The sequence below is a fragment of the Ovis canadensis genome, chromosome 14 (genome assembly GCF_042477335.2).
Source record: "Ovis canadensis isolate MfBH-ARS-UI-01 breed Bighorn chromosome 14, ARS-UI_OviCan_v2, whole genome shotgun sequence".
Taxonomy (NCBI): domain Eukaryota; kingdom Metazoa; phylum Chordata; class Mammalia; order Artiodactyla; family Bovidae; genus Ovis; species Ovis canadensis.
In genome coordinates, this window is record NC_091258.1 from 78,088,909 (window position 1) to 78,102,490 (window position 13,582).

General features: G+C 44.6%; 1 protein-coding gene across 1 annotated transcript in view; it reads left to right on the top strand.

Annotated features, from left to right (window-relative positions):
- LOC138419651 (zinc finger protein 850-like) overlaps window positions 1-13,582 on the top strand; it is a 33,155-nt gene that overhangs the window by 14,025 nt on the left and 5,548 nt on the right. The window contains 7 exon segments of the mRNA XM_069552494.1: window positions 2,462-2,469; window positions 4,450-4,570; window positions 4,573-4,969; window positions 10,242-10,627; window positions 11,752-11,855; window positions 13,062-13,188; window positions 13,485-13,580. Of these exon segments, the coding sequence (XP_069408595.1) occupies window positions 2,462-2,469; window positions 4,450-4,570; window positions 4,573-4,969; window positions 10,242-10,627; window positions 11,752-11,855; window positions 13,062-13,188; window positions 13,485-13,580 (1,239 nt within the window).

Sequence of the window (13,582 nt, forward strand, 5' to 3'; positions counted from 1 at the left end):
TGGGAAGATCCCCTGGAGAAGGAAATGGCAACCCACTCCAGTACTCTTGCCTGGAAAATTCCATGGATGGAGGAGCCTGGTAGGATACAGTCCGTGAGGCTGCAAAGAGTCGGACACGACTGAGCAACTTCACCTTCACCTGACCTGCCTCCTGAGAAATCTATATGCAGGTCAAGAAGCAACAGTTAGAATCTGACATGGAACAACGGACTGGTTCCAAATTGGGAAAGGAGTACCTCAGGGCTGTATACTGTCAGCCTGCTTATTTAACTTATATGCAGAGTACATCATTCGAAATGCTGGACTGGATGAAGCACAAGCTGGAATCAAGATTGCTGGGAGAAATATCAATAACCTCAGATATGCAGATGACACCAACCTTATGGCAGAAAGCAAAGAACTAAAGAGCCTCTTGATGAAAGTGAAAGAGGAGAGTGAAAAGTTTGGCTTCACACTCAACATTCAGAAGACTAAGATCATGGTATCTGGTCTCAACACTTCATGGCAAATAGATGGGGAAACAGTAACAGACTTTATTTTGGGGAGCTTCAAAATCACTGCGGATGGCGACTGCAGCCATGAAATTAAAAGATGCTTGCTCCTTGAAAGAAAAGTTGTGACCAACCTAGTTCAGTTCAGTCGTTCGGTCTTGTCTGACTCTTTGCAACCCCATGAATCGCAGCACGCCAGGCCTCCCTATCCATCACCAGCTCCTGAAGTCTACCCAAACCCATGTCCATCGAGTCAGTGATGCCATCCAACCATCTCATCCTCTGTTGTCACCTTCTCCTCCTGCCCCCAATCCTTCCCAGCATTAGGGTCTTTTCCAGTGATTCAGCTCTTCACATGAGGTGGCCAAAGTATTGGAGTTTCAGCTTCAACATCAGTCCTTCCAATGAACACAACACCCGGGACTGATCTCCTTTAGGATGGACTGGTTGGATCTTCTTGCAGTCCAAGGGACTCTCAAGAGTCTTCTCCAACACCACAGTTCAAAAGCATCAGTTCGTTGGTGCTCAGCTTTCTTCACAGTCCAACTCTCACATCCATACATGACTACTGGAAAAACCATAGCCTTGACCAGATGGACCTTTGTTGGCTTAATATGGTATCTAGGTTGGTCATAACTTTCCTTCCAAGGAGTAAGTGTCTTTTAATTTCATGGCTGCAATCACCATCTGCAGTGATTTTGGAGCCCCCAAATATAGAGTCTGACACTGTTACCACTGTTTCCCCATCTACTTCCCATGAAGTGATGGGAGCAGGTGCCATGATCTTAGTTTTCTGAATGTTGAGCTTTAAGCCAACTTTACCCAACCTAGACAGCATATTAAAAAGCAGAGATATTACTTTGCCAACAAAGGTCCATCAAGTCAAAGCTATGGTTTTTCCAGTAGTCATGTATGGATGTGAGAGCTTAACTATAAAGAAAGCTGAGTGCCTTAGTATTGATGCTTTTGAACTGTGGTGTTAAGAAGACTCTTGAGAGTCCCTTGGACTGCAAGGAGATCCAACCAGTCCATCCTGAAGGAAATCAGTCCTGAATATTCATTGGAAGGATTGATGCTGAAGCTGAAACTCCGATACTTTGGCTACCTGATGCAAACCCAAAGATTCTGATGCTGGGAAAGACTGAAGGCAGGAAGAAAAGGGGACAACAGAGGATGAGATGGTTGGATGGCATCACCAACTCGATGGACATGAGTTTGAGTAAGCTCTGGGAGTTGGTGATGGACAGGGAGGCCTGGCGTGCTGCAGTCCATGGTGCTGTAAAGTCGGACTCGACTGAGCGACTGAACTGAACGTGATATTCATTCAGTAGTAACTGTACTTTGAGTTTTTAATTTTGATCCTTTTCTGAGCTAGTAATATGCTGTATGAGGCTCTCATGATGCTGGGCAGCAGCAAGAAGCTCCAGCAAGTTATCTCAGATAGCCAGCATATCAGAAAGGTAAGCAACAGATACACTTAGAACCATTCTGATTTTCACTTTCAATACAGGAGTCAGTAAGTTACATCAGATATTCTTTAATATAAAATAGGCTTTGTGTTAGATGACTGTGCTCAACTGTAGGCTAATGTAAGTGGTCTGTGCACATTTAAGGTAGGTGAAGCTAAGCTATGATGTTCAGTAGGTTGTGTATTATTAAATGCTTTTTCGACTAAATATTTTTAACTTACAGTGGGTTTATCAGGCTATAACCCCATAGTAAACTGAGGAAGGTGTGTGTGTATATAGCACTGTAACATAATAGTGTATGTATGGCACTATAACATAATAAGCACTTTACATAATTTAACTCAGTTAACCCTGAGCAGTCTTTGTATAGTGCCCTTTCCCTTTATGTAGCAAATTTACCCTTCCCCTCAAGGTCATGTGGTCACTCAGCTCTCGAAGCCTAAACGGTAGTTTTTCCATACCAGGATCGCCCCTAAGACGCAGCCATCAAGTCCACTGGAGCCAAGCATGTATGGTGGCTAATTCCCTCCTTCTCCTCCTCCATGTATCCACCAGGAGGGATGTGAACAAATTGGAGGACAGGCGTCTCAGCTGTTGGTTAAGATCTTACTCTCAGAATTCATTACCTATCATCTAAGCATCATGATTCCACCAACTTGATTTTCCAGGGAACCGCTAAAGAGTTTGACTGGATTTCGGAAGCAACAGTTTGAGCCTTGTAAAGCTGGAAACAAGTCTAAGTTACTTCTGAAACATCACCTTCCTGATTTGCGTAGCCATGCTCGTTACCCTCCTCTGTCAGTGTCCCCTCAAGGGACTGGGCATTTGGATACCAATTGCACAACTAGGTTCCATTTATTTTTCACATGGGAAGTCTAGCAATTCTAAGTCAAGTGTGATCGATTGTTGCAAAAAAGGGAGTAACTGTTGGTGGTGAAGAGACAGCGGCCTAAGAGGTTAGCCATTGTAGGGGATGGGGGGAAGCTCACCTGGTTGGCTTCCAGAGTTGTTCCTTCTAAACTTTTTTCTCAAAAGGTTTACAGAGAAAATGAGGCTCCTTTCACATACGATTTTAGACTGACTTTGTCTCAGGGCTTAAGCTAAGCTGCTGTTATCAGACTCCAAAATATGGTGGCTCAATGTAAGAATTTATCTCCTGGTTGCTGAGTGTCAGCATCTTGATCTCAGAATTCTTCCCAGCTTCCAGAACTGTGAGAAATTTTTTGTTCATAAGCAACCCAGTCTGTGGCATTAATATTTTGTTCTAGCAGCCCAAATGCACCAAGACACCAGGTGACGTGTTTGGGCAAAAAAGACACACAACATATACACAGGAGATCATCTGAACAAAATTAGGGCTGGTACTCAGGGCAAACCAGCTTCAGTACTCTTTGTGCCTTGGAGTTCAAGTTTCCGTAGACTTTGGCCTGTTAATTCTGAGTTATTTTTTTCCCCCAAACCTTTGACAGATTTTTTGGTGTAAGTTTTATTTTTAAAACACATTTTTAGTGGAAGGGTTGCTCCTAATAACCTGGTTTATCTTCTCCTGAAATCCTGTGTCCCCCCCCACCCCAATTTCTTAAGGTCAGTATTAAGATTATATTTAAAGATTCAAAATATGGGACATGGGTGCTTATAAAACTGTTAGAAGGGTTACAGGAGCTGGCTCTAAGGCAGGTCTCCAGAAATGCTGCCTCTAATGTGGCAACAGCAAGGTGCCAGAAGTGGTGCCCCCTCAGCCACACTAGGGCAGAGACGCGCCTCCAAGTACACACTGCCTCGGCCATGATCTGGGCTCAGAGACTAAGACGAGGAAACCACCACCACTGCTGCAAGAAATGTCTGGACACCGAATTCCAGGGTAAAGGCCGGCTCACCGTCACTACCACCGCCTTTTAATAGTAGCCCACCGACTATCCCCATCAATATTTCAGATATGAATCACTGATTGGCTGGATCCTTCCTGCTGAAGCAGCTACTCTGGGGGTTTTGGAGAACAGGAATTCCTGGATTCCTGATTGGGAGTGTGCCTTCTTCATAAGCATTATTTTCAGTTTCAAACTATTTCTACTAAAGAAGCTCTAACTGACCTTGGACTAAAACAAGTATCTCTGCTTTTTCATTATCTTTCAGATCAGGTGTCCAAATGGGAGAAAACAGAAAATTTTACAAAGATCTTGAGAATTCCAGTTTCCAAGATGACTGGGAATGTAAAGGCACATTTGAGATATATCACGGAAATCAGAAAGAAAGTTCCAATCAAGTCGTAATCACCCATGAAGAAATACACATTTTGAGGCAGCAAACATCCCGTAACCTGCTTCATAAAGTTCCACCTGGAAGTAGACCCTACGTGTGTAATGAACGTAGAAAAGGCCACGGCAGAAGAAATCTCTTCTTAGTCATCAGAAAATTCACGCTGGTGAGAAATCTTATGAATGTCAGCACTGTGGGAAGGCTGGACACATCACGGTCCCAATACTCCTCAGCAGAGAACTCATAGTGGGGAAAGATCCCATGAATGTGAAGAATGTGGAAAGGCCTTTGGTTCTGTTTCACTCTTTACAAGACCTCAGAGAATTCATACTGGTAAGAAACACTGTGACTCTGAGGATGTGGGAAAACCTCTGTTCGGCTCTCACAACTCAGTGTCCATCGTAGAACTCATGTTGGTGAAAAACACTATCAATGTACTGAATAAGGAAAAGCTTTTAGTTACTTATCGCTGATTACTAAACAACAGAGAATTCATACTGGAGAAAAGCCCCGTGTCTGTAAGGAATGTGGAAAGGCCTTTAGTGGTACCACACAGCTTAATGAACACCAAAGAATGCACAGTGGTGAGAAGTCATATAAATGTAATGAATATGGAAAGGCCTTTGGCCATCGTTCACATCTTCCTCAACATCAGAGGATCCAAACCGCTGAGAAACCCTAAAAATGTAATGAATGTGGGAAGGCCTTTAGGCAGGGCTCACAGCTTACTCAACACAAGAAAATTCATTCCCAGTAAATGAAGGCAATGTGGGAGGGACTTCGGGCACTCATCTTCTCAACTTTAAAGGACGTATGCCATAGAAAATCCCTATAAATAAGAGAAGCAAAGACTTCTCCTGTCTCATTCTTAACCTTGTCAAATATGGAAAGGCTTTTTGGTTTACATGTTAGATTTATCAGCATATGCATCATCACCATCACATTCATTCATTCATCAAAGACCCTATTAATGTAGTAATGTAGACAAGCTTCTAGACACTACCTATCAATCATTAGCAACTGGAAAATTCATGCTGGCTGGCTAGCAACCAAAGAAGTGGAGAAATCTTGGAAACCCTTAGAAAGTGAAAATGAAGTTGCTCAGTCGTGTCCGACTCTTTGCGATCCCATGGACTGTAGCCCGCCAGGCTCCTCCATCCATGGGACTTTTCAGGCAAGAATACTGGAGTGCGTTGCCACTTCCTTCTCCAGGGGATCTTCCCTACCCAGGGATTGAAACAGGGTCTCCCGCATTGTAGGCAGACGCTTTACTGTCTGAGCCACCAGAGAAGTTAGTCTAAGCTAATCCTAACTTAAAGAAAGCATAAGAGAAAATAATCCTGTGAATGTTAGGTGTGTGGGAAGTTCTTTAGTCATAAGTCTCTTTTAATCAGAAAATTCATATTTGAAGAACGTATTGTACATTTAAAATCCCCATTCGTCATTTATTATGCATCAGAAAATGCACACTGAATAAAACACCAGGCATTTTAAACAACAGTTAAACATTTATCAAGTTGAGGAAGGTATGGAGAAGTTTCAGACAAATCATACAGGGCTGTGGCTCAGATAAGAATATAATAAATTAGACATTCACAAAATAATATTTATGTTACTTACTACCTAGTATTTTCTCCTTCAGTGAAACAACAAGAGCACAATGAAGTGAATGAGAGCAGTATAAAACAAAACCTGTGGAGTGGGGCCATAAACATACTCAAAGTTACTACTTTAAATGCATTTATAGACAAGAAAACTGTAAGTGAACCAGAGACCTATTGAGAAGCTAGAAAATGAACATAACTTACCAATACACAGAAGAAAACAGTTCACTGAAATTTAAACAGAGGTTTTATTAACCTTGATGCCTTTCCTTTCAAAAGAGAATATAAGCAGTTAACAATTTTGTAAAAGCATTCTACAGTACTAAAAATGAGGACGTATTAACACACATAAAAGGCATTCAAAGTAAGGCTCAACGCTTCACATTTTTGATAAAAGTTTCAAATTTAAATGAACTTCACCTCCTAAAAAGGAAAAACTAAAGTTTCCAGAGTTGACCAAATGCTAGCTGAGGACAGATTTTACAGGGTATTCACGTAAGTGTTTTGTTTTACCACACCTATGGGATCTTAGTTCCCTGACGAATGATTAAACCAAGGCCCTCAGCAGGGACAGCTCAGAGTCCTAACCACTGAAGCTCCTGTGAAAGCCAGGCATGTTTCTACATGCTAATTGTGAGTTTAAATTTAAAAAGCATATAGTATATGGCATATACTAAGTTGGGGCTTCCCTGGTGGCTCAGCGGTAAAGAGTCCGCCTACAGTGCGGGAGATGGAAGAGACACGGGTTCCATCCCTGGGTCGGGAAGATCTGCAGGAGAAGGACATGGCAACTCCAGTGTTCTTGTCTGGGAAATCTCAGAGACAAAGGAGCCTGGCAGGCTACAGTCCCTGGGGTCATAAGAGTCGGACACAAGTTAGCGATGAAGCCACCACCACCACATATACTAGGCAGAAGGTACCTCTCAATTAGCCTCCAATAAAATCCAGAGGCACTGAGTCTTAATGTTGTCCAGCAGAAAACATCTCACCATAGATTAGATAAACTACTATTTCAGTGGATGACTTTCATGATACTCTTTAAACCCCAGTATTTTTTCATAACTATTATCTCTTCTAAAGTATTACAAATACACATGTATAAAAGTATTCATAGTTTTATTCATTCAGTTCAGTTCAGTCGCTCAGTCGTGTCCGACTCTTTGCGACCCCATGAATCACAGCACGCCAGGCCTCCCTGTCCATCACCATCTCCCGGAGTTCACTCAGACTCACGTCCATCGAGTCAGTGATGCCATCCAGCCATCACATCCTCTGTCGTCCCCTTCTCCTCCTGCCCTCAATCCCTCCCAGTATCAGAATCTTTGCCAATGAGTCAACTCTTAGCATGAGGTGGCCAAAGTACTGGAGTTTCAGCTTTAGCATCATTCCTTCCAAAGAAATCCCAGGGCTGATCTCCTTCAGAATGGACTGGTTGGATCTCCTTGCAGTCCAAGGGACTCTCAAGAGTCTTCTCCAACACCACAGTTCAAAAGCATCAATTCTTCTGCGCTCAGCCTTCTTCACAGTCCAACTCTCACATCCATACATGACCACTGGAAAAACCATAGCCTTAACTAGACGGACCTTAGTCGGCAAAGTAGTGTCTCTGCTTTTTAATATGCTGTCTAGGTTGGTCATAACTTTTCTTCCAAGGACTAAGCGTCTTTTAATTCATAATAGCCCCCAAATCCAGAAACATCCCAAACGTTATCAAGAAGAACATGGATAAACTGATTGTACTATAGTAACACAAGAGAACACTACTCAGTAGGAAATAAATTACTAATAGACATCATCAGTGAGTCTCAAAAAGACATGCTGAATGACTGAAGCTGGACACACAAAAATTTAAGCACTGCTTGGTTCCATTTATATGAAGTCAAATGAAAGAAAAATTTAAAAAGCAGGCAAAACAAATCTACTGTCACAAAAACAAAGTGGTTTCCTCTGAGAGTGAAGGTAGGAAATCAGGCATGAAGGAAGTTTCAGGAGTGACAGAAATCTATCTTGATTTTAGTGGTGGTTATTGGACTGATGCTAAAGCTGAAACTCCAGTACTTTGGCCACCTCATGCAAAGAGTTGACTCACTGGAAAAGACTGATGCTGGGAGGGATTGGGGGCAGGAGGAGAAGGGGACGACAGAGGATGAGATGCTGGATGGCATCACTGACTCGATGAACATGAGTCTGAGTGAACTCCGGGGGTTGGTGATGGACAGGGAGCCCTGGCATGTGGCAATTCATGGGGTCGCAAAGAGTCAGACACGACTGACTGACTGAACTGAACTGATTGGGCTGTAATCAACAGCAAAACTGCATAGTTAATCCGTGTTTTATTATTTGTAAGTTGTATTTCAATTACAATGATAACTTTAATACAAGAATATCAAAAGAGTAAGAGTAGCATAGAATGAATGGAATAAAGTGCTGTGGTCAAAAGAGCCTTAGGCATAAATATTTCATGTGGTTAAAATAAAACACAGAAAAGAAACAATAAAATGGTTAAAGAAATTGTATGTATGGTGTATGTATGCATGTATATATATATCTGTATAAGACTTGAAATATTTTATACTTTTTATATCCACTTTAGCAACTTCATGAATGAGTCATCTTAATAGCACATGTAGAGAAAATACTGCTTCTTTCCCTAAAAAAAAGAAAACAGGAGTTTTCTCTTTGAGAAGAAAAGTCTGTTATGCGAAATAAGAATGACTTGCTATCAACATTCAAAAGCAGAGACGTTACTTTGCCGACTAAGGTCCGTCTAGTCAAGGCTATGGTTTTTTCCTGTGGTCATGTATGGATGTGACAGTTGGACTGTGAAGAAGGCTGGGCGCCGAAGAATTGATGCTTTTGAACTGTGGTGTTGGAGAAGACTCTTGAGAGTCCCTTGGACTGCAAGGAGATCAGTCCTAGGATTTCTTTGGAAGGAATGATGCTAAAGCTGAAACTCCAGTACTTTGGCCACCTCATACGAAGAGTTGACTCATTGGAAAAGACTCTGATGCTGGGAAGGATTGGGGGCATGAGAAGGGGACGACAGAGGATGAGATGGCTTGATGGCATCACTGACTCAATGGACGTGAGTTTTGAGTGAACTCCGGGAGATGGTGATGGACAGGGAGGCCTGGGGTGCTGCAATTCATGGGGTCGCAGAGTCGGACACGACTGAGCGACTGAACTGAACTGAACTGAATCAACATTCAGAGGGGAAAGAATCAAATCTGCTTGCACCACACAGAAATCCAGACCCATGAAACCACCTTGCATACGGCTCTCCTCCAGGAAAGAGCCTGCTCACCAATCTTATTTGGAGATGAGTGTTTTGCTCCTCATTTAAAGAAAGCTGATGAGGTATTTCCACAGATGAAGCCTGTCTCCTGCTTAAGCTATCAAAACTCAAAACTGCATCCCACGATCCTACACTTCATCTTTTGCTAATGCCCTAGTAAATGTCCTTATCCTTATAAGCTTTTGCTTGTCTTTGGCTCGGTCTGAATTCTTTCCCGCAGGAAACAAAGGACCCTCACTTGGCACTCAAGCCTAAGAATTCCTGACGGTCCGAGAATGGGACACTTCCCTCTCCCGTAACACCATGAATGCAGAGCTGAGGAGAAAGTATACTTCAAGAGACCGTAATCTTGAACCTAATGCCTCTCATATTCGACTATGAAGAAACGCCAGGAAAGGTCTCACCGTCAAAAACAACTTTGTGGGAATTTACTGGTGGTCCAGTGGTTAGGACTCCTGGCTTTCACTGTGGAAGGCACGGGTTCAATCCCTGATTGGAGAACTAATATCCCATCCCAAAAGCAGCAGTGCCGGGTGGGCACAATGAATAAATACAAGTTTGTTTAGTGAGCAGTGCATGTAAACGGGGCTTTTTTCAATGCCTCAATCGCCTAATCAGGGATGGAATTAATTAGTTACAGGTGACTCACTGAACAAGATCCTGATGCTGGGAAAGATTGAAGGCAGGAGGAGAAGGGGCAACAGGATGAAATGGTCGGAGGGCATCGCCGACTCAATGGACATAAGTCCGAGCAAACTCCGGGAGATTGTTTAGGACAGGAGGGCCTGGAGTGCTGCAGTCCACGGAGTCGCAAAGAGTCGGACAAGACTTAGCGACGGAACAACAAAAATACAAGTAACATAACTTTAATAATACAAGCCCGCACGCATGCGTGTACACACACACACACGCGAGTTTCTTTCATAAACACCAATATATTGCTAACGCCCGCACTACACTGTACTCGCCCATTCGGGCGGCAGCCCAAGCCGAAGACCCAGACGCCCGGCCCGCACAGCGCCGAGTGCCCGGGCCACCCTCCCCCGAGCGGTTGCGAACAGCGGCCGCCGCCCCGCTGCCAACATGGACCCTAGCCTGAGAACGCGCCGCTAGCCCGTGCGGCAAGAGGAAAACGGCCCGAGAACTCAGAAACAGCCACGAGCGCGAAGCAGGCCCCCAGCCGCCGGCCCGACCGGAAGCGCCCGCCCCAGAACAGCGCCCGCGCGCCGCGGTGGCTCCTGGGAGTTCGCGCGGCCCGAGTGCGCGTGCGCCGTCTCACCCGCGGGGGCCGGGAGCCTGGGAGGCCGCGGGACCCTGGCCGCTGGGGGTTAGCGTTTGGGGAGCGACGGCCGAGTGCGGGACCGGGAGTGTCTGGGTGTGGCAACGAGCTGGACTGCTTCTATCTGGCAGGGGGTGCCCGCCTCTTCACAGGGCTTGACTCAGGGATGGGGCGGGGAGGCGCTTTGGAAACGGAGCGCGCGTGCGTACTGACGCCCGTGGAGGCGGGGCCAGGTGCCCGAGAGTAACGGACACGCGGGTGCGCTGTCGCCCGTGGGGCCGTGGTTTCGCGCCCAAGGGGGTCGGGTGAGCGACGGCTGCGCAGGCGCGTAGAGTCGCGGCCGATTTCTGGAGGGCGGAAGCGCGGCGGGTGAGTGGGTTAGGCGGCCTTGGAGGGCGGGGGGAGGGGCTTTGTGGAGGGCGGGGCGGGGGTGGTCGCTGGGGGGGTGTGTACCCGGGGTGTCCGCGTTGGTTTGTCGGGCGCCCTGTCCGCCTGCACGCTTGTTCTCCGTGTGGTTGTGGGATTTGCCTCACGGTTTCTGTGGGTGTTTGTTGAGGACTCTTCTGAGCTCTAGAAAGGCTGTGTGACTATTCGTTTAAATTTTTATACCAACTAAACAACAATAAGGGAGAAAACCTGAAGAAAACGAATTTATAAAACTAAAACTGAATCAGTGTCGTACACTTGAAATTAACACAATGTTGTAAGTCAAGCATACTTTCATTTTAAGAAATCAAGATCCTGTGAACCCATCTATTGGCCTTTTTCTAATTTGACCAGTTTTCCCACTCATGCACTTTCAGGGAGAAACATTTAGACAGGAATGGCTGCCTCAGCCATGACGGAGTGTGAAGGAAATACATATAAAGCCCTCAGCACAGTAACTGTGGCTGGTCATTTTCATCAGTGACCATTTTGAGGAACAGATGTGAAGACATCGCACTAGAATCTCTCACAACTTGGAGAACCAGTAAATCTCAAAAAAGGTGTTGTGATTGGGCACTACTCTGTTTTGATGTTTTACAGGGAGGGTAGATAAGGAGAAGGCAATGGCACCCCACTCCAATACTCTCGCCTGGAAAATCCCATGGACGGAGGAGCCTGGTAGGCTGCAGTCCATGAGGTTGCTGGGAGTCGGACAGGACTGAGCGACTTCACTTTCACTTTTCACTTTCATGCATTGGAGAAGGAAATGGCAACCCACTCCAGTGTTCTTGCCTGGAGAATCCCAGGGACGGGGGAGCCTGGTGGGCTGCCGTCTATGGGGTCACACAGAGTCGGACAGGACTGAAGCAACTTAGTAGTAGAAGATAAGAGATAATGACACAAATTTGATGCTTTTTTTTTTTTTTAATAGTTCCTTCCATCTCCTCAGCTCCACATTCACAGGACTCTGTTCTTCAAGAGAAAGGCCTCATGAAGGGGAGCACGGCCACTGGACCTCTGGAAGGCACATCACAGGTGAGTTATGGTTTGTTTCTTCTTACAGTGAGACCCTACAGAATAAAGATTAACCCTAACCCTAAAGAATAAAGTCATCTAGTAAAACAGAAATTCTCATAAATACTGCTGTTATCAAGTGCCCTGAGCTTTAATCCCACATCCAAGGACAAATTTAAAAAGAAGTGAGATTTTCTTTTCCTTACTAGTTGGAGAACAGTTTCCAATTCACACAAACACATATTTAAACAAATAGGTTTTCCAGGATTCTAGTAAATTATGAAATGTACTTCAGTTCAAATGTACTTATCAAAAGAGAAATCTATAATCCAGTGTATTTAACTTAAGTGTACAGTTTTCACATTTCATTGAACTTACATGTAAATTTCGCTATTAAATACTGAGCATAAGTATATGCTGACCTTATATTCAGATTTTTTAAAAAACGTTAAGATAAATGGACAAATGGAAGAAAATGGACAAATGACTTTAAGGATGTGATGTATTAGACATTATAAAATATATTAATTAGAGAATCTAGAAGGTGGTAAAATTCCATCTACATATATTTGCACATTTAGTAAACTCTGGAGGGACAGGAAGACATATGTAAAGCTTTGGGCTGCAGTTGGAGGAAAAACCCATTCAGGACTGAGCTGAGGTCCTGGGTTGCTGACAGTCTTCCCTTGTCTTCAGACTTTAGACAAACTCAGGAGTGTTTGTCAGTCCACAAACACCACCAACTTGTACAAAATCCCGATTTGGTAGGAGAAACAGTAGATTAAAGAATAGTTTCCTACCAGTAAAGATGTGGGGGCCAGGCTGACATGAGCACTGCTGGCTAGAGACGAGACCCTGTCGGATGTTGCCGCTGGAGGCCAGGATCTGTTGATTAGAACCACAGGCTACAAACTCGGTGTAGAGGCACTGTGGCTCCTGCTTTCCTCAAAAATCCTTGTTTTCCAAATAAGTTCCTGGAATGCTTTCCTCAAACAGGGTCCATGACCAGTTTTAACATTTTGGTTGATAATACAGGATAATTTTTCTTACCCAAAGAGTTGTTTTTCACTATCTATAATATGTATCTGTATTTGGCCAAAAAAACAACAACAACAAACCCTGGATCCTCCAGTACACGCCACAATGCCTATGCACCACCTGCTGTTTTTCAGCCAAGACTTCCTTCTCCCTCGGGCCTTGTGGGTAAGAAAGTGTTTGCCCTTTCAGCAATCACTGACATTCCGAGATGTGGCCATCGACTTTTCCCAAGAAGAGTGGGGATTCCTGGACCCCGCTCAGAGAGAACTGTACACAGCTGTGATGTTGGAGACTTACCAGAACCTGGTCTGGCTGGGTAAGTGCATGCAGCCCTTAGTTCACATCTGCCTTCCGCTCTATCTTCCTCCTCCTGTTGGAAATCTCTGGGGACCTACAGTGACCTTTACTTTTTGTTCCATGTCCCATAAAGAGCATAGTTAGGAATGGACAACTTCCTCCTTACTGTCCTTCCGGAAACCTTCAAATCTTGTCTGGCCGTTCTTTTGTTTTTCTGCCCATTCTTATAAGGGCTTTGATCCTGATTCCGTGGTAGGGGGTGAATTCTTGGATAATAACGGCATGACCAACTGCCATTTCTTTCTCCTTCCAAAGGCATATCTGTTGCTGAGCCCAACATAGCCTTCCTACTGGAGCAAGGCCCACAGCCCTGGGTGATCAGGGAGGAGGATGCAGGAGCTCCAGGAGCAGGT